Source organism: Barbus barbus (genome assembly GCF_936440315.1).
Source record: "Barbus barbus genome assembly, chromosome: 34".
Taxonomy (NCBI): domain Eukaryota; kingdom Metazoa; phylum Chordata; class Actinopteri; order Cypriniformes; family Cyprinidae; genus Barbus; species Barbus barbus.
In genome coordinates this window covers 4,334,748-4,357,402 of record NC_136762.1, presented here as the reverse complement: position 1 = coordinate 4,357,402, position 22,655 = coordinate 4,334,748, and the positions used below count along the sequence as shown (strand labels likewise).

The 22,655-nt window shown below is 38.9% G+C and overlaps 1 protein-coding gene across 1 annotated transcript; it reads left to right on the top strand.

Moving 5' to 3' along the window:
- Positions 1–5,195: 5,195 nt before the first annotated feature.
- Positions 5,196–18,729, top strand: LOC306853959 (melatonin receptor type 1B-A-like; the record flags this gene model as incomplete). The annotated part of the gene is made up of 2 exons (XM_079391683.1): positions 5,196–5,394; positions 17,861–18,729. 2 exons carry the CDS (start codon positions 5,196–5,198, stop codon positions 18,727–18,729), a joined length of 1,068 nt encoding a protein of 355 aa, XP_079247809.1.
- Between the last annotated feature and the right edge of the window lie 3,926 nt (positions 18,730–22,655).

The window sequence follows — 22,655 nt, the reverse complement described above, 5'->3', positions numbered from 1 at the left end:
GTTTCTATTGGGCTTCTATTTGTTGTTGTTTTTTTTAGCAGGGTAGACGACGAGTGAGCAGCCATCTTTAGAAGCCATATTTTTGCCGTATCTCACTGTTGAGGAGTAGGCCTATTTAGCTGGTGAAGTGGATTTACTTATTGTAGAGTTAACGAACGTTTGTAATGTTCGAAGTGGATATAAATTCATACGATATTACATTCATGCTGTGGAATTACGAAGCAGTTGAGATATACTAAGGCAGCGGCTATTTGCACTTAGCAATTAAACGCTATTTACGCTAAGTGCAAATAGCGTATTTTTTAGCGATAGATGCTATTTACACTACGTGCAAATAGCAATGGATTCTATTTACACTGTTAAAATAGCAAGATTTTCTGCTATTTATACTACGTATTGAAAATAGTGGCAATTATCTGCACCTCAGTATTGTAGTACATTATAAAACAGTAGGCTACACAATAATAATGCATTGAGTGTAAAATATTTTCAACTTTACTTTACTTTTAGTCATTTAGCAGACGCTTTTATCCAAAGCGACTTACAAATAAGAAAAAGTAACTAAAACTAAAAGTCAATACTCTGTAACTACTATATACACACATTTAAGAAAATAAAGAAATTAAATAAAATTGACAAATGCATACAACAACATTTCAATACTAAACATTTAAATGAAAAAAATAAAATAAGCTATAAACATGCAATATTCTGATGCAATATGAAATTTGAAAAGGGAGAAAAAAAAGTTCGGCAAAAGGCAGGCTCGATCGCGTCAAAAAACATGCGTCTTACCATCTACACAACTGAAACTGAAGCAAAATATGCATCTTTTTTTAGTGTTGACTTACTCAATCACATGTTAGTGGGCGAGGTTAGTGTAAATAGCCTTTGCCAACAAGGCTGGCTATTTGCACTTAGTGTAAATAGACACTATACTAAAGGGAGTATTTATCGCTCTACGCCAGTATGAATATAGTTGGACATACTGTCCTTTCTGTAACAAGCTGTGTGATAATATTAGTTATATTTTGAGACAAAAAAATCAGATATTGAGACTTGCTGTATAATAGCGTTTAGCATACTGTAGGCTAAGTATGCGGATAAAGTTGGATATATGCAATTTTATATAGGCTACAGAGCTGTGAGATAATAGGCTTTTTGTGTTACTTTTGAAGCCGCTGTACTTCTTCCAATGTGAGGAAGGGTAGACAGAAACCAATCATTTTACTCATTAACCAGACTCAGAACTGCACAAACCCATACACTCACCCACACACACCACTCTTGCACAGATACACATGTGAATTCTTTCACATGCCGAACGAATTAAACTAAAACACACAGACAGTGACAAGCACCGCCGGTCTCGGGAGGGTTTCCTGCAGTTTGACATCAAACAAAGAAATGCCTCTCTCTCTTTCTCTGTCCCAGAGAAACCAGACGCCCGCTTACATAACCCGATTCTCCTAACGAGCCGAGCGCGCTCAAACAATCAGTCCGTATACCCACGCACACACCCGGCCGAAAAGTCGCAGCCAGCCAGGTTTCAAGGCGGTAAACGCCTCCTTTATTCCCAGCGGTGTTGTCGTGGGTGTAAAAGAAATAATAATTCAAACACCTCGCATTGGACTGATTTGAGTAGGCATGGCTGTTATCTGTTGTTGTTGAACCGTATGGATGTGTTGGATCCACAAAAAAAAAAAAAAAAAAAAACCTTCCCCTGAGGCTGATTTAGAGCGCGCGCTGGATGGCATTTCTGGCTCGCGGAGATAAAGGCGCACGCGCGCCAGCAAACATCACTACATTTCTGTGCAGTATCTGTATGTATGGGGGGGGGGGGGGGGATATGCAACGTGTACTTGTATGTAAATACTGCTCCGTTGTTGGTGTTCTCATTCTGAAAGTTTTGCATAAATCTATCTAGCCCCCATTTATTTGTCCTTTAAATTTTATACACAAAATACATATACATGCACATGTTTGCATGCCCAATGTGTAATTATGACAATCCATATACATCACTTTTTCATCCTGAGTGCAAAGGTTTGATTTAGGCCTATTTCTAACGCGGTGGACAGATTTATTCAAACCTCACAGGGGTAAATTTATTTCAGTGTATCCATGATATGGTTTAATTGAGTAATAGTTAATGATATGCTGGAACCCTTTTCCCCAAGCTACAAGGAAATTCACAAGGTGAAAGCAGGGCTGTGTTAAGCTTGGATAATCTTCATTGACTCTGTCTGTGTGTGTGTGTGTGTGTGTGTGTGTGCATGTTTATGTGGTTTATGAGGACACAAATTTGTATAATGAAATGGGTATGACAGAGGTATTACAATATGAAGGTGGTTTATGAGGACACTATGTCCCCGTAATTCAAAAGGCTTAAAAAACATACTAAATTGTGTTTTTTTTTTTTTATCTAAAAATGCACAAAGTCTCCTGTGAGGGCTAAGTTTAGGTGTAGGGTTGGTGTAGGGCAATAGCACACACAGTTTGTTCAGTATAAAAACCATTACGCCTATGGAGAGTCCCCATAAACCACAAAAACCAACGTGTGTGTGTGTGTGTATCTGGCTGTGGCATAAGAGATATAGGCAGCCGAATCAGGTGATAGCATCCTCAGGGGTGGCACGGGACCCGGCCTGTCACACTGCTGTCAGACAGGCACTCTCCACAACGGTTGTGCCCTTAAATGAATTGTGACCTAGCGGTAACTTTTCTTTGGAGTAGCTCCCTGTGCTGTACTTCTCCGCCCTCTCTCATTTCAGCTCCAATCCGTCTGCACCATAGAAATAGGACTCAATGGAAAAAAAATGTCTCTTTAAGTGCTAGAAGCCAGGAAAAGGTCAGGTTAATCAAATCCAGTGGGGTAGGTTTCATTTGAACACTGGGAAGGATGCATTTCCTCTTTAAAAAATCATTTAAAACCATAGGAAGTAAACATTGTAGTTTTTGAAAATGGGATTTTTAACTGGCAAGTGGTTATGAACTCTTCAAGAACCAGAGCTGGTTTTACACAGGCCTGACTCCAGCTCTAAGCAAGGTCATTGGACTCACAGGGTGGGACAGACAGTTTGGAGAATTGAGCCGTGAAGTGCTTGCCGGGGTGGGATACGTTTTTGGTTAAGTTGCTTCATGAATATTATATCCGGGTTGTTTACAAGTATTTGTGGTCTCAGTTCGAAACAATGCTGAGCTGATCTCTCAGCTTCAGGCAGTATGCCCACGGACCACCTACAGTCCTTCACTGTCCACCTTCACCACTATCTGATGCATATCGCAAACAAAACTGGATGTTTCTTTTCTCTCGACCTAGTAAACTTTAATCTGATTGGCTGACTTCTGCAAGAACAAGCACAAGTCCATCTTGAAACAAAGTCTACAAGTTAAGATACACAAGATACACAAGTGTTTTTGAGGAAGCCATAAGAACTGAGCAGACCTGAATATTCTGCTTTATTTTCTGAATTATGCAATCAACTTACTGTATTTTCTGTAAAGTATTTAGTCTCTAGACATTTATGGGTTTTTGTACAATCTGAGATAGGCTATTATTTATTTTCCCCCACACAAGTCTATTATTAACATATAGCGTATTAATTTGTTTTACATAAACCCATACCTGTGACTAATTACTTTGTATGTCACCCAGATTCTTCAGTCTGTCTAAGTGAATGATTTATGGCTAGAACAAGCTGCAAGCCAAGGTATTGTAATGTCTAAAGCACTGGGGGCAGGGCTTTAGCTCCCAGCATGCACTGCTGTTTGGTTAAAATATTGGAACAAAAAATATTTCATGTTTTATTTCCCTAAGTTTAGTTAGACTGTAGATGTTGTTGTAGGGTATTTTACTTTCCTCTCATTGCATTGCATTCAGCTATTTATGTTTTAATCAAGTTGGACCAGCATCCATTAATTAGGCTATAAGTCATAAATGAGTTATTTTTGATGAATTTTGTTTTGTTGAATCTTGAGATGACTGCTTCTTACAATGGTTTTAAAGATATGTTAACGAGACATTTTAATTGCTATGTATTAATTTTACTACAGGTTGTTTTATTTGATAGAATTTGTTTTTAAAAATTATTGGTTTGGTGATGGTTGTGGAAGCTGACTTTAAAGCTATCCTATCGCTCGGTACCAGGCAATCAGTGAGAAAACGCTGCAAGGCCTTTTAATTCAAACCCTTTATTTGTGGCAGGACGCCCTCACGTGCACCTGCACGCTCTCAGTACAAGTTCAGACGCACGCTGAGGCTCCCAGAGCGTGTGAACGGGGCAGCTGTAAACAGCGCGGCGCGCGCTCTCCGCTTTTTTGGTCCTCAATGAGGAGAGCGCGAGAGACTGGCGGCGCGGAGCGGGTCGAGGGCGACGTCTCTCCAGCTGTCGTTAAACTGGACTTGTCCGTGGACTGGACCGGAAACTCCCAGCCGGCGGCAGCTGAGGGACTCGCTTTGAGATTCTCGCTCAGAAATTCTAAGTTGGATTCTTTCATTTAACGACAGTCTTGTCCCTCAAACGCGAAGACCGTCGTAGTAAACAAAAAGAAGCGTTTTTAACGACACACACCGGTGTCACATATTGCACTTAAAGGTTTGACACTCCTAAGGCGGGAATTCAACCGAAACAGGAGCCCATCATCCGATCTCACGCATCGGATTCAGTCGCCGCCGAGTGAATTAATAAATAAATCAAGTCTGACTGACTGGACATACCGGCGAGCTGCACGTCCCACGTTTGACAGCTTTTTTGGAAGCGCCTCAGCTTAAGCGTCACTGTAAATAAGCTGAACGGCAAGAGGAGGAAGAATTGGATAAGGAGGAGGCTGAGGGGTGAACCCACGCCAGAGTGATCCCTCAGTCATCAATGGGAAATACCGGAGCGCACGCGACTGGGGCGAGAAGCTCAAGGTGCGTCGCCGCGCTCTCACCGTGAGTGAGTTTTAAAAGAGCGCGAGAGGAAGAGCTCTGTGAAGTTGAACATATTCGTTAACCGCGAGAAGAAGAACCTGCTGGAAATTGTATGTTTCATGTGGCACATGAATGAGAAAACCAAACGCGTCACCGAGCTTCCCAAGGCTCGTTGAGAATGTGGACACGTTTAATTGCTGACGAAGGAGAAGATGACAGAAGCTTCGTGAGAAAGATACCGCGCGTGTTCTTGTGAGAGAGGGTGAAGCTTATTCCCGAGATGCCCGAGAATGTCTCCCTCATCAGGAACCGGACGGAAGTCGCGCAGGGTCGCGCTTGGGGTAGCGGAGCAGGCGCGAGGCCAGCATGGGTCGTCATGGTGCTGGCCGGTGTGCTGATCTTCACGAGCGTGGTGGATGTGCTCGGTAACGTGCTGGTGATCATCTCGGTGCTCAGAAATAGAAAACTGAGAAACGCGGGTGAGTGAGTGAGCGCGCGCGTTCAGTCCACATTCATTAACGGAGAGATGAGGGGATGTTCGCACATGACCCGTTCTTGCATTCAAAACAGCTGAACGCGAGGCAAAGGAACGGAGCGAACGCATTCCAAAGTTACACTACAGTGCAGAACGATTAAGAAAAAAGATCGCAAGAGCGCGTCCTTTGTGAACGGCCCTTAAGAGTCGATGATAATCATTCACTGGCTCATGACAAGGAGTTATTAGGATAATACTCGTATGACTCATTTGCAGTTTAAGAGGAGGGTCATTAATACTGTCATCAGCTGTCGTGTGTTCCCGTGCCACACGGAGAAATTCAAGAATAAACCTAGTGCTTCATTCACACGGTTACCAACCATTCACGTGCACAATATGGCTTGAGCATGAATGACAATACAAATCTCATACAAAAAGATGGGAATTTGTCTAAAATCATTTTGAGATGATGTCCATCATCTGTTCTGCTTACATACAGCATTCGAGGCTCAGCATTTGATTATTGAAACCATTTCAGTGTCTTTAAATATGATTATATTTAACAGTTTGTCTTTATAATCGTTTCTTAAACTTATACAAATACATGGTCTGTTATTTAATTATTTTTATCTTTTAGTTTTAAATGTCAGTTATAGAAATAGCCTAGATTAGCCTGCTAATTAGTCTTTTCCATGTGCATAATGATTAATTTTGCCAAGTAAAACAACCTTCTTTTAAGACACTGAACATCTTATGCATGAAAATGTGGAAATTGTTTTTCCACATTTGTTTATTCATTCATTCATTTGTTTGTCATTCATTCCTCATTAATTCATTCATTGTTTAGTTTGTTCATTCATTAATTTGTATGCTCATTTTCACAAAGTGAAGCCTGAAACAATGTGTTTCATGGACACGAGAGGGTTTGACGTTACATAACACACAGATATCAAAGATAGTCAGAGCCTGAGAATAACACTGTGCACTCAAGGCTGTCTGACAGTGATACTTTAACGGACGTTTGAAGACCATATGAATGTGAGCCAGAGAGTGGCGGTATGCTAGTGAAGATGACAAATGCATATTTGGATATTTGATTTTAAAATTCAGATATAAACCAAAATACTTTGGCATGAATCAATAATTTGCACACATATGTGTGTACCTGTGAATGAGTGCCAGGGTGTGAATTGCATGTCTGAAACAAGCAATAGCTCAGATTTACCACCAGCATCTGCCAGTTATGTGCTGGCTGTGTTGAGTGAGGGTGAGAGAAAATGCAAAAGCAATTCCAGTTAATTCCACTCAGAAAATGCATTTTATTGGGAGTCCCTCATTCATTAATATGAAGTGCCATATGGTTTCAAATTATGGACCTTCGTTTGCATTTTTCATTATTATCTGGCAATGCTTTCCAGTTTCAAATTGCTGTGATGTCTTTATATTGGGAAGTGTTAGACAAAACACAGACATGCAAAACTTCTGAAAGCATGTTCCTACTCTGAAAGAAAAAATCTAGTACTAGTATGTATTTTAAAAAAAAAAAAATCACAAAATGAGATGTGAGAGAAAATGGATTAGCAAAGAACAATGTAAGAAAAAAACAATGTCAGAAAGAAAACATGATAGTGAAATTATCAGGGTTGTTTTAATATATTCTTATGTTCTCTTCATAATTTGCATGATCTGACCTCAGAATGCCTTTTCTGAGTTCTTTTCCACTGTGACGTCTTAAGGACCGATGGGGTTTTGAAATGCAATTTTTAAGATTTCAGCTTTACGTTGCTTACCAGAGCACAGAAAAAACTGTCAATGGGAACAGAAAAAAAGACGATGAGAAAGAGAGAGTTGGTGTAAACAGATTTGAACTGCAATATCTCCAAACAGGCAGTCCGTCAAACCGTTCGACAGCGCTGTGTTATTAGGTCAGAGTTTGATATGTCGGCTGTGTTCTGTAATAGTCATCAGTAATATGGAGTGTGTGAGAGTGAGAACAGACAAAGCGAGAGCGAGCAGCAAGGGAAGAGAGAGCTCTTCTATGCATGTCATTGTGTCTTTGGAGATTTTTGACATTTTCTTATCTTGAAATGTGCAGGTGGCATCATCCCATCACTGTCTTAACAAAGCTACGGTAACCACGGCAATGTACCCGTTTACCAGCACAGCCCTGCACTCCAGCTTTCACATAAAACATGTTGTCTACAAAGGGATGAAGAGCGAGACAGAAATGACAGAAATGTTGCTGTCATTCCCCTCTAAACACTTCCTTTCACTCTTATTCTTCATCTCTATTGTGCTTTCAATCCAATCCTTTGCTCTTAAAGTTGTGTCTGTTGAGCTGATGTTTATTCAGACAATTAGATTTGGTCCGTGACCTCACGTTATGGGCTTTTGCTTGTGTTTGGTAAAGTGTATTTGTGTAGCACAAGGTGACATTCAGTGTCTCATTAGCATAGAGTGATGAGCTTGCTGGTGCTCTATATAGATACTCAAAGGGCATGCGATAAATGTTGCGTGTCTGTCACCCTTAACTGCATCCTTCACTTTGACCTGTGATGATTAAGAAAACACAAGCATTGGAGCGCTCAAATGATGCCATGAGTGCCTTTTTGTTCTTCTTTGTGCTTGGCTTTGTGCTGTGTCCAGTTGAACTGCGGGAACAGGCAGTATTGATTAATACATCAGATGTGTTTAGTTTTTCCTAAAGGTTTCATTTGCTGTGCAGTGCCAGACTGAACGAAATCCTATTGGGTCTGGCGAAACTGTATGCAAATGAGATGACTAAACCACGCCCATGCTTCTGTCTGGCTGCGTTCCATCACGCCCTTGCAGCTGTGTAATTCCCTAGAGTAAAAGAAAGTGATGTGCTTCAGACATTTTTTCTCGTAAAATTGAGGGTCATATCCCTGTAGAGCAATAAAAGCCTTTTCAGATGATTGATGACTATGTTTCCCGATACATTGAACTTTGAGGAGTGAAGCATTACAGGGATGGTTTTAAATGGAAACCTTTTTTCTTCAGAGAAACACAAAAGAAAATATTTTGGAGAAAAGTGTGGGTTTTTTGTCGATACAAAGACTGGACAACACTTGTCAAAAATCATTCGGCAAGTCTTTTCTTTTTGCAGCAATTGTTAGGACTTTTCTGTTTGCTTAAGAGTCGTGACACACCAAACAACAACAACAGAAAATAGCTGCGACAAAAGCTGACTGTGTTCAGGGTTTTTCCAGGGTCAAAAATGGTCTTTGGTGGTGGCTGACGAACACAGTCATCCAAACGCACAATACAAAGTACCCTACCTTTGTGCAATGTGCTCCCAATACTAACAATAATCCAAAATAATTCAAAGAAACAGTTTGTCATATCCTATTAACATGCGGTGAGGCACCGGCAACCCTCTATTTTGTTTAAAATGTCTTATAATGACGGTAATTTCTTAATTTTTGTCAGGAGGGATGCAACATTTAAAATCCATGCATTTGATATGAAATATGAGCTTCTTATGCTTTCACTGAGAAAAACTCCTTTACTAAAGAGAGTCCTTTACCAAACAGCATCTCTCAAGCGTAATAGTCCAAAAGTGTGCTCAGTTGGAGAAAACTTTTACTTAAAAGAGAGGAGTATAATGTTTTCTATTTTTACTAAAAATGGGGCATTATGGCGCATTAAACACTCTCATGTAAGGTCTGTTTCATTCATCCTGGAAGCCAGAGTGTGCCGTTGCACAGAAAGTCTAATGGTGAGATTCATAGAAGTCATATGCTGTGTTCCAATTTGCCTACCTATGCCCAAAAGTATGTACTCTTTTTGTGAAGAAAAGAACATATTTTTAAGTGAGTAGCAGAATAGTAAGCAAGCTTTGGGACATACTACTTTGTCATAATTACTTCTTTAACGGATGCTCTATTATGAGCATCCTGTCACCATTTAAACTGCCATGTCAATCATCTTGTCACAGTTAATTTGAATTCGATTTATTGAGCAGCCCTAAATCACACCCCATTTTCTACTTGTCCATCAGTCTCACATATCCATCATGTTTGTAGTTTTGAATCTCTTATTATGCATGTTTGTAGTTCTAATCGAATCCTCAACATGCAATGTGTTGTGGGCAATATTAGCCATTAGAGTGTGCATCAATCTGCACTTCGAAAGAGTAAACCGTCCGGGTTCCTTTGAGTTACTTATTTCAACATACTACGATTTGGGTCACACTAATTGTAATTTCAAATACTATTTAGGATGAATAGTATGCAACAGTGACAAACTCTGCTCCAGGAAATCCCTAATATGGACAAAGACATCCAGCTATCTGTAGCTAAGTCTCGCATAGCCAGACCTTCAGACTGACAGCAGAAGGTCTGGGGGACCGCCTAAGAGGCCATATGACTGACAGGTAAAGCAACCAATCATGTTTCGTTTTGTGCCGCATCATGTTTAGGGCTGTGGAAATATCCCCACAATAACCAGTGGATAAAACTCTTGGATGTATTTTAAAAAGTCTATGCCATGAATTTTACACATTTCACATACATTTGAAAATCCAGTGTTTAGTTGATCCTCATAAGCGCTCGTCATTCACAGTTGTAAGCACAACAGCTTTGTTCTTCCATGAGGGGGTTTGGCGTCATGGCATTATTATTTCCAGTGCTACACACACATCTCCCAGAAATTCTGTGGAATTCAATCAGATGATGACTTTGAAACTCCTGAAGTGTTTCCAATTTTGTTTGCCATATGCATTAGACGTTCAGCTGTGGGCGTGACGTCTGAGGCTGAGATTATCTGTAGCTGAATAAAATAATTATGAAAATATTTTGAATGATGAAACATGAAGGCAATAAACACTATTGCATCAATATCAATGGTTCGTCTGTGCTCAAGCCATCTTGCGTATTTTCCTAGGAATATGCTATATATATTTAATGCAGTGCTAATCAATATCGCCTGTATCACAGTAGAGAATTCTATAAAATAATAGATATTCTGTTTCATTCTATGATAATTAGTCACATTGGACCACAGAAGAAGGTTATTTTAAACACTAGACTGATGTTAGATCATTTCGGAGCAAAACAAGTTGTATTTTGGTGCTATGTTAAGCTAACTTGCCCTTATTCACCTGTTGCCAGAATGTGATTTATGTTTTATGATTAATTTGAAAAGCAAATCCACGTAAGATCATCGTAATATTTCTTTTTTAAGAAGGGCATTTCATACAAAGCCAAAGAAGGTGAAGTGAGAAGTTTGATCAAAGTAATGAGGTAATAAAACAGTGTGACTAGAAAGGCATTCTCTCCCGCAGTCATCAACGTGCAGTCCATACTGCCATCACAAGTACAGCTGGCATCTACATCACCCAGTAATCACATTAAATGATCAAATAAAGCTTTGGCGGGACAAAGATTCATTTGGCGGCTGCCAAAATATTTTCAATGCAGGAAAACCCTCTGGTGTTGCCAGTGGCCAACTGCTACGTACGGTTGAGCGGAAATACCTAACTATGTCATAAGGTGGTAATAGCCTAATTCATCATTCAAAAAGTGTGTGGATATACAAACCGTTACCAAAGCCACTATTAGTCATTTAATATTAGTCATGTTAATCACTGTCTTCATTCCAGACGGCAGTGTCATTTTGAAAATATACATGTATTGGAATGCGCAGATTAAATTGTTACATCAAAACGGCTGTTTTTGTGTGTCCCCTTGACTTTGTCATTTGCTCGCTTTCATTACTTTCGCTTTTCTTCTCACGCACTGGTTCACTAAGCTGAATAGCCAATCAGAGTAATCCGTCTCAATTGGCCAAAAACGCTGCCAACATGGTCCGACTAGTGCCGACGGTGCAGAACACACCCTAAACCTGAGCTGACGACGGCCCGGCCTTCTCCACCGGCTGACAGTCGAATTGGCGTTTCACTGCCTCTTGTCACTTTTTGCTGTGCACACTTGCAAACTACCTAGCAATCTTGTCAAATCTGCAGTGAGAGGTGGCTCTTCGTCATTTCGGTGAAAAAGCGAGAGGTTAGACCTTAAGAGCTGTAAAAGTGATTGTTGCATCTGAAAAACGTAGAGGTTGAAGTGTAAAAGTTTGGAATGGAACACAGGCTGCAGAGGTCAGTCGAAAACAGCATCAGTGTCAACGGAGACCGGCCGCGTCAGCGACACGCAGTGAAACGCGATCCGTAGCTGACAAAGAAAAATGTAGCATTTTCTACATGAACGTGTGTGTGTGTGCGTGGCCATTTTATACAAAGCCATTTGATCATCCAACAAAACCGCTCCTTTATACACACACCCACTAAAATTTCCTCAGATACAGGGTTATTGGTGCCAAGTGAGATTACAAAGTCCCAGAGGACATTGCCTGCGGAGCTGCTACAACGGGAAGCACTTTAGACCCGCGTTCATTTACCTTATGCACACACACACACACACACACACACACACTCAGTTAAGCAAAAGAGATATGCTACCATAGTAGAACCCTTCATGTGTGTTTTTACCCTATGAAATAGTTGTGTTAGTGAAGTCCTCGCTAGTTTGGGGTCATTAGAGATTTAATTAACATTCATGTTGACTAAACACTACCCTCTGTTGCCGTCATTAATGGTTGTGTGTGTGTGTGAGTGAGCATTCTCTGTTACGCTGTTTTTAATTAAAGCCTTTGTGTGTGCTTATGTGTGTAACAGAGACACCCGGAGGAAATTTTTAATGCTCAGAGGTGGCTCAAAAGACCTAATGGAGGTCTCATGTGTGTCTCATTTAAATACCCCTTCCTCTTAAAATTTTCTGCATGATGTGAAATGAAATTAGCTGTTACTTGGGAAATCTGACCACAGTTTGAGACATTGTTGAGCTCTTTTCTGAAATGAGATAGATGGTCGATTTCTCAGGAGAAAAATCTCATTTTTAAATCGCAATGGTGCCTAGTAGAAACAGTTGAAGCATTAATTAGACCCATTGGTGTAGTTTGACATTTGGGCTATTGGTGAGCCAGACCATGGTACTGGGTTTTTAGATTTCATATTGTACATTTATGCGACCTGGGCTTGTCTCACTCTTGTTTGTCAGTTGTGCTCTTTTTTAGTTGAATGTACCTTCAAAACCTTTTGGGCCATATAATGGAATTGTAATGTTAAATAGTTGAATACAGTACATTCTTTACTCAATTTAACCCAGTTTTCATGTTCGCTGTTTGACATTTAGAGCCTTATAGCTTGTAAAAGTTTCTGTGACTTGAATAGTTGAAGGAATACTCCACCCAAAAATGAAAAGTCTCTCATCGATTACTTACCCTTATTCCGTCCCTGTTGTATATGACTTTCTTTTCTTCTGTGAAACACAGAGATTTTTAGAAAAATAATACTGGCCTGCATCATACTTGTTGAATGAAATCCAATACTTGTTTCTTACCAATTTTGGGGTGCTGAATCCAAAAAGTGAGTGTTTTGCTCAATCATGTCAAATTTTCTCACAAAATATGATGTGCTTTTCATAGATTTTTGCTTTCGATAAGGTGAAGAATTCTTGTATTACGCCTTAATCATCAAAAAAGACTGATTCCTGTCTTCATATGAACTACGTTACAATTCTCAGTCTATTTTTCACATGTATAAATAATTCTGAATACTTTCTGAATACTTTCCACTTTTTTCAATCCTTTGCTAATTGTAAGTTACTGTAAATGATACATTTTGAATACTTATTTTTGTCATTAAGACTTTTGACATTTGACTGCTTTTGTTATTTGATAATTGCATTAAAGCTGATACATATATATATATAACTTAAAAAACCTTTCCCAAAATTGTTTATGAAACAACAAAGTGATGGAACGTTTTTTTTATAGTTTTTAAACTAGGTAATATTAGGTAAATCAGCAGAATGTTTTTCAAGGTACGTGGTGGAAGAGTGTTGTGTATCAATGTGAAACATGACAGTCTTCTGTTTCTTCCCGATTATGGATGGGTGGTTGTATTCATTTTGCATTGCATGCATGGCACTTTTTGAAGTCCCAGCTTTGAGGGACCAATCCAACTGCAGTAAATGCATGAGAGATTGATTATTGTAAAATATTGTAAAGCTTGTCATTTTTAATGCTTCTGCTGTAACAGCTTTAGCTGTGTTCTGGGTTCTTTCATTTTGTTCCGCTCTTGCAATGTAAAACACACCACAGACAGTGCAGATCTGGTCACCCAATTTATTTTAAACACAATCCCATGAATTTTCCCACTGGATTACACTTGGAATCCCTCGTTTCTCTTACCAATTCACTTAGATTTCTCTCCATGTTTCATGGGGTCCTTTAAAACTTGATTTTCTCTTCTTGTCTTCATTTCTGATCCCTATTAGCATTCTTTACTGGGAATGTTTCTGAAGTAGGGAAACGCAATAGACCAGATCTAGATATTTGTTTTGTTTGTCAAATCACGGAAAGCATTTTACGTTACATTTATGCATTCGACATATGCTTTCATCCAAAGCGACTTTGCATTGAAGATATACAGTTCATAGGCTGAAACATTCTGAATACGATAATTTTGGTTAACAACAGCTGATGTAATAGGTAAGTGGTACAATCATTTAAAAGCAGTTCGTTTAGCATACTAAATGTTTTTCCAAATGTCAAAGCTCAGAATCCCACAGGAAGCATCTGTGTATCTGGCACACTATTCATCTCCTGAACACTTATTCCTCACACCCTCTTCCTCGCATCAGCATGCGGCAGGATCACAGAGGTAAGTAGCGCAAGCGTATGGTGCTCTACTAAAGCCGATTTTTATTTGTTTCTTTGCTTAGGCATCTCTGTCGAGCCAAACTCTGTTTTCAGGTTCAAGAGCATACAATCTGGCCCAGTTTCGGAACAAGAGTTTAGACCAAATATCTCTCTCAGAAATCCTTTCGACGTTCCAATTAAAACATTTAAAAGTCCAGAAGCTTTCTTCCTCTTGCCTCTTAATCTTCTTGTGAGAAAGGACGAAAGCGAGGGAAGGCGAATTGAGTTATAATAAGTGAGAGGAAAAGAGATGGATTAGAAATCAGATACGGTGAGAGATATTGACAGAGTGAGAGAAAATTAGCAGACATTGACGGATCCAAATGGGAAAGACAAAATGGAGAAGAAGAGGGAGAGTGAGATAAGAGGAAATGGGCAGCTGTGAAAGTTGACAGCGATTTGCGGTGACCCCAAATCATTCAATTTCTGGAGACGTAAGCGACAGTGATTTATTGTGGGCGTGTCCTATGATTCAACAGTTTACGTTTATGCAAATGAGCATCAACGGAATTTAAAGAGTGCCAGAAAGTGTCGTTCTAAGCATTTTTGATTCAGGCATTCATCATGTTCATTATATAATGCATTGCTGCAATATCTATACCAATGTATTAGAGCAAGAGAAATGGCTACTAGCGACCTGCTGACCTCTAGCAATAAAATCAGTGTGAATGGAGCATCCGTCATGTGGATGAGGTATGATATTGAATATTAACCTAAAATGATCCCTTTCTCTAAGGACTCTTTTTCCCAGATGCATTCGATCAATATTCACTGAATGCATGTAACCATTACAAAACCTATTTGAGTTCTGTAACGCATTGGTTTAGGAGCACAAGTGTGTGTACAGTACTGAGTTGAACTCCATATGAACTCCATCTGTGGTATAAATGCTAATACAACCTGATCCGAGGAGAAAACCTCAACTCCCAACAAACCAGTACACAACACATGCATGCGAGAGACTGACTGGTAAACCAAGCAAACATACACAAACAAGCACAGATACCGCACTTAATCTAATGGATCTGAACTTTGTGTGAACCTCACAGTCAAAATACTACAGCACCTGAGCCTGTCCTACACATTTTACACACACACACACTCTCACACTCACTCACTCACTCACACTCCCAGACACGCAATATGTCGACTACAGTTCAGGAGCTGTTATCAAGTTTCCTTTCTGGTGTTTGTGTTTTCTACTACAGGCATTTGTAAACGTGTATAAAAATACATTCATTTAATTTTCTAGTGGCAAATAAATCGCCAGTGTCATGATTTCATGGAAAAATTTATCAATCTGAAGAACCACTTGCATTTTAGTTGGTTTTTCTCAGTTGCACTCAACAAGAAAGAGAAATTTAATATATATATATATATATATATATATATAAACAGGAAAATACTTAATTACATTTATTCATCATTCTATATTTTCTATGTTTTCTATATATTAATTGGGTCAAATGTGACAGTGAAGACATTTACATTGTTACTTTTTTTTTTTTTCAAATGTTTTTTTATTTTTTATTCATCACAAAGTCAAAACAAAAAAAAATCAGTTTCCATAAAAATATGAAATAGCTCAACTGTTTTCAACATTGATAATAATAAAAATAAATGTTTCTTAAGCAGCAAATCAGAATATTAGAATGATTTATGAAGGATCATGTGACACTGAAGACTGGAATAATGGTGCTGAAAATTCAGCTTTGCATCACAGGAATAAATTGCTTATATATTGCTTATCTAATATATTCAAATAGAAAACTTTTTTTTTTACTTTTAATCATATTTTACAATATATACTGTCAAGTCGCTATTATTTGTATAGCGCTTTTAACAATGCAAATTGTGTCAAAGCAGCTTTACATCAGATTGATATAAAGCTCGGTGGCTTTATATCAGCTTTACAGTATTTAGACGGGGAAATAGTTTGTCGAAATAGTGTCATTCTCCTGTGGCCAGACAAAATCAGCAGTTTAAATCTAGTCTAAAGCAGAGTCAGATTGTGCAAAGGACTCATCTGGTTCCTGTGGTCTTGTCCCGATGGCCGTCTAGGAGACAGGGTCTTCACTGGGGATCAGTCTCTGGGGCTCATCTAGTTGTCCTGGTCTCCGCTGACGTTCAGGGCTGTAGAGGTCATCTCTAGGAGCTGATCCACCATCTGATCTGGATACGGACTGGATCCGGATGACTGCAGTGACCATCTGATCTGGATACAGTCTGGATCTGGGTGGCTACGGTGACCTCGGAATAAGAAAGAAACAGAATATTAGCGTAGATGCCATTCTTCTAAAGATGTAACAAGTACATTGGGTGTTTTGGGAAGTGTTCCCAGTTCCGGTTGACCTAATTAATGCAGCCTAATAATCCTTTAATGGATTTCAATTATAGAAATGTGATAGTGTATTATGTGTAAGCCAGGTTAAAGAGATGGGTCTTTAATCTAGATTTAAACTGACAGAGTGTGTCTGCTTCCCGAACAGTGTTAGGTAGATTGTTCCAGAGTTTGGGTGCTAAATAGGAAAACGATCTCCTGCCCGCAGTTGATTTTTACATTCTAGGTATTATCAAATGGCCAGAGTTTTGAGATCGCAGCGGATGTGAAGGACTATAATACGATAAGAGCTCACTGAAATACTGAGGTGCCAAACCATTCAGGGCCTTATAGGTAATTAGCAAGATCTTAAAATGTATATGATGTTTAATAGGGAGCCAGTGCAGTGTTGACAGAACCGGGCTAATATGGTCATACTTCCTGGTTCTAGTAAGAACTCTAGCTGCTGCATTTTGAAACAGCTGGAGTTTGTTTATTAAACATGCAGAGCAACCACCCAATAAAAAATTACAATAATCTAGCCTTGAGGTCATGAACACATGAATTAATGTTTCTGCATTTGACATTGAGAGCATAGGTCGTAATTTAGATATATTTTTAAGATGGCAAAATGCAGTTTTACAAATGCTAGAAACATGTTTTCGAAGGAAAGATTGCTATCAAAAAAGTACGTCTAGGTTCCTAGCTGATGACGAAGAATTTACAGAGCGGCCGTCAAGTATTAGACAGTGATCTAGGTTAGTACATGCAAAAGTTTTTGGTCCAATAATTAACACCTCGGTTTTTTCTGAATTTAGCAGTAAGAAATTGCTAGTCATCTAGTTTGTGATATCAACTATACATTCCGTTAGTTTTGCAAATTGGTAAGTTTCTTCAGGTCACGAAGAACTATAGAGCTGGGTATCATCAGCATAACAGTGAAGCTAACACCATGTTTCCTAATGATATCTCCCAAGGGTAACATGTAAAGCGTGAAAAGTAAGGGGCCAAGTACAGAGCCTTGAGGTACTCCATACTACACTTGTGTGATACCTCTTAATTTACTGCCACAAATTGATGGCGGTCAGATAAGTACGATTTGAACTGTATTTTTTATCAAATAAATGCAGTCCTGGTAAGCATAAGAGAGAAAAAAAACTTACCATTCCCAAAACCTTTGAACAGTAGTGTAGTTCCCTGATTACATCTTACTGTTGTCACCATTTCTAATTTGCTGTTTTAATTTTAATCTGTTTGTAATTGAGTTTTTATTCTGACATCATGATCTGAATGTAATAAAACCATTCACTTTAAATGCCATAACTGAGGCCCTGTATTTGAATTCTGTCTGTGTGTGTTTGTGCTTTAGGTAATGCGTTTGTAGTGAGCCTGGCTTTCGCCGATCTCCTGGTGGTTTGCTATCCCTACCCTCTGGTCTTGCACGCCATGCTGCATGCGGGCTGGTTGCCGGGTGAGATGGAGTGTAAGGTCAGCGGCTTCCTGATGGGAGCGAGCGTCATCGGATCCATCTTCAACATCACCGCCATCGCCATCAACCGCTACTGTTTCATCTGCCAGGCCAACACCTACGAGAAAATCTACGGCCGTGCTGGAACCCTGGTGCTACTGATGTTAGTCTGGGTGCTCACCGCCATCGCCATTCTTCCGAATCTGGCGTTGGGGTCATTGACGTACGACCCTCGCGTTTACTCATGCACCTTTAGTCAGACGACAAGCGCAGGCTACACCATCGCCGTGGTGACCGTGCACTTCCTGCTTCCTATCGCGGTGGTTACGTTCTGCTATCTGAGGATTTGGGTGCTGGTGCTACGCGTGAGGAGGCGGGTCACAACCGATGTCAGGCCACGCCTCCGACCGAGTGAGTTGCGCCACTTCTTGACCATGTTCGTTGTCTTTGTGCTGTTCGCTGTCTGCTGGGCGCCGTTGAATCTGATTGGCCTGGCTGTAGCGGTGGACCCGACCCGCGTAGCACCCATGGTCCCTGATTGGCTGTTTGTGGTGAGTTATTTCATGGCATATTTTAACTCATGCCTGAACGCCGTAGTATACGGACTGCTCAATCAGAACTTCCGCAGAGAATATCGAAGAATACTTCTGTCACTTTGTAAGCCACGCCTCTTCCTGCAGGAGACATCAAAAGGCGGGACTGAGCGCAGCAATAAGCAGTCACCTGGCAACAACAATAACGATGATCAGCCCAGAGCGAACACAATATAACTTACCCACAATACATTCAGTTGTTCACAGATATCAAAGACAAAATGCTGCAAAAAGGTTTTAAATCGCATCCACTAATGTTTTGAAAATAACATTTTTATGTCTCACTTTAGATACCACTCTCTGCAAAAAACAAACAAAAAAACAATACCTCATTTGTTGGAAACCACATAATTATAATAATCCTCAGTATTAGGAAAATTAATTACATCTCACACAAGTATTACAATCACATTCAATGAATGCATGCTAATGACTGAGAACAGTGCAATAACTCATTACCAGACAAAAGGTGCAAACTCGAGGAAGACAAAGACTGCAGAACATTTTCATCTTCTCCAAACATGTGCCCCTAGAAAATAACTTATTTTTCTCACTGTTAGTTGGAGGCTGTTTTCTCCAACCGCCCATACATTCTCACCTAACAGATCTCTCAGTTTCTCAAATGCTTCCCTAATGAGATCACAACATTAAAGAAAAGCTCCCCAAATGCTCACACATTTGTGACCTCTCAGCATCTTGACATATGTTTTCCCTACGCTCCAATAGCGTTAGCACTTTTGGCACTGTAAGTACACTAGAGCCTCCCCTTGTGCTATGCAACCAATTAATTTCAACCTCAACTGAGAAAGTGTAAAACTAGGGCTCCCGTAGGTTTGCAGCAGAGGTTATCCAAACGTTCCCCAAAACACTGCAGCAACGTTCTTGTAAAACTCCTCTATTGCTATGCAAACTCAACTTAAGCAACTCCCACAGCTGCATTCATGCAAATACTGTGGAAATCTTCCGGTAACCTTCCCACAACATTCCTCTACTAGGTCTGCGGATACCGTCCTATGGGAATATGCCAAAATGCTGCAAGAACATGTTCTTATATTCTCAATAGGTTTAAAAACGAAACATCATCTATGTCTGTGCACCAGCAAAACACATCTGCACATGCTGCACGTTACGGCAGACTTACATTAAAACTTTGACTGAGCAAAGTTTAGCAATGAATCCATTAACAGGGTTCAAATAATCAAAAGAATTTAATAACATCAAAAAATTATGAGCATAGGGCTTAATATGTATGACACAAATAGACTATTTGTCAGCATCTTTAATTTCATAACAATCTGATTTAAAATAGTAATAAGACAAAAGTTAAAATAATCTTTATTAATATACCTACTTTAATATACCAGCATGTCAATAGACATTTACATACACACTTGAAGGTGCCAGTCAATCAAACCACAATAGTAAAGAAGGACCTAATTCTTAATGAGATACATTTGATAGCTTTGATCAGTTCATACTGATATAATCATTTATATTTAGTTAGAAAGTAAAAACTGCGTAGTCTGAGGAAAGTTTCCATCTCAGTCATATCAGTTACTAAAATTACGTTTGTATAGCTGTTACACAAAGCATCTGATAACTTTAAAGTTTCACTTCACATATAATCTAAGTTTTACCTTTATTACCCAGTAGGCTACTAGTAGTCTGTCTGTCCGTGATTCAAACTATGGGCGTATGCCGTGCTCGATTACTATTTGCAAATATTTTTTTCAATGTGAACAGATATCTTTGATTCTACTCTTTCGAGCATGCACGCCCTGTTTTTAAATTGTTGTTGCGTTCGTTCAGCTGTCTATTGAAATGACCCATTCTAACCGGTAAGTGGCATTGACAGTTGGCAGGTTTCAATAAACCTTCATTGACTGAACAGTTGTATGAGATAATAATGAAACTGTTCAGCAAAATTTAGAACTTTTGTCTAACAATCTACAGATTTTTGATGTTTTTTTCTTCTCATGTAACTTATTTTTAGAAATTAATCTCCACAACCTGCACTCATCTCAGATATCTTTTAAGTAGCCTACTATTATTCTGAGAATGATGTTGCTAAAATATTTTTTTTTACTTCGAAGATTCCAATACAGATGTACAGTATTCATTGTCAAATAATAGACTTTAAACTGTGTGTAGATTGCTTGTGTGTACAGTGTGAACTGTTGAAGCCTCAAAAAAGTAGAATCTGCCAAAAAAGAGAAACAGACGGGTGAATTCACTAAACAGTTACTCATAACATTTCAACAAATAATCCCTCGCTATAAGCACCCGCAATTCAGTTTAACCGCATGTCTTACACTCATGATCAGGAATTGCATTGAGAATTCATAGACATGGGATGACAATTCACATTAATCGGTGGATGTTCCAGTCCAGGAAATTTAAGCCTCAAATTTTAAGTACTTCAAATTATGAACACCAATAGCAGTAACATTTTAGTGATTTATTGTGAAAAGTTTTTGACTCCTTTTCAAAGGAGGCTTCAATTCTGATCGCAGTGAGTAATAATGCTTAATGAAAGGCATCAATGCACTTATTGAAATCTTAAGTATAGTAATCCTTTAAATATTGTATTTTATAATCTGTTGAACCATGGTGCACTTTGGCAGTCTGTAACATTATTTTTATTTCACCTGGTTAAAAAAAATAATTTAGTAAATTTGGAAAAATGTTAGTGAAACCCAAAGACCATATGGTCCGAGAGTGCTCAGGGTGTTAAAAAAAAATACTCTTACAAAGAGTTCAAGTTTACCGGACTGAATTTCACGTTCTTAGTAACAATGATCTATTTTAGCTGTGAGTTCATATCAGACCACGTGAGGTGAGGCTTTCAACATCTTTAACTATTACAAACACAATAGGCTGCAGTCGCCCTTGAGGGCGATCAAAAGCACAATGAAGATGTCATGAGACAGAGAGCGGTGTATTTGTTCTGTTTACAGTTCCAGTGTTATCTTAGTAATGGAGTTTGTCGTAGAATGACTCCATGTGTCTATGCATTTAAAACAAGTCACGCCATCAGTCACCGATATCTTAGTATTCCAACCGAGCGCCCAAACGCTCGCATATCGTACTGTTTATATGGGTATTCCTTCTTTTGATTCTGAGTATTTTATATCAGTTTCTCTCATTGGGAACCTGATCTTAGTATTAACGATGAGAGTAGACTAATCTTAGTAACTTCTTACTGCAGCGAGATCACATGCTCATTTCTTAGTACCTTTGATGACTATGATGATGAATAATCTCTGTATTTATGACAAATGCTCGTTTAGTAATCTCTTTGTCTTGGCAAACCTGATGAGTGCTGGCATCTTTGTATCTGCAGTTAGTATTGTTGTCTTGGAATTTTTGATGAGCACTTAAAAATCGAAGAAAGCTTTTATCCAGCACCTGTAAAGCGATATTCGCATTGATGGAATAATTATTATGTGCTTTGCTCAGAACGAAGAAATATATTTATTATTGTATGTATTTGTTATTTTTATGAATTATTTTAAAAATAGTTTTGGTTGTTATTGCTACTTTCTGTACTTTGATACCATTTCCCAGTTTGTGCGTGTCCATTTTGATCTATGGTATTCACTGTAATTGTACTGTACTATGTTTTTATATGGTACAAAGACTGAGTACTTATCTTTGTTTCCACAACAAGTACTAAACTGTCTTAACTGAGTTCACTTAAATGGTTTATGCAAAATGATTATCTTATTTATTTCCAATTTTATTTAAATGTGAATCACACTGTGCAGATTGTTACCTCAAGTTAAGGAACTAAATTAAGTTGAGGTCAATAAATGAATAAACCCTTGACGTAATCTCTATCAACAGGTTTATCTTATCAGTGTGTCTTAGTACTCGGGTAAGTTCTCTCATCTTAGTAATGCTGCTGTATTGGTGATGTAAAACTTAACTTAGTAAATCAAAGCATTAATCGGGTCAAACTGTTACAGCTCCAAACACTTGTGATATTTCATAATGCAAAATGAATGTGCATGAACGTTGATTGTTTTATTTGAATCTTTTGAATTTGTGTGCTTAAGGAACAGGACAGCGATTACTTTTGGACAAATAATGGCATGAGTGAT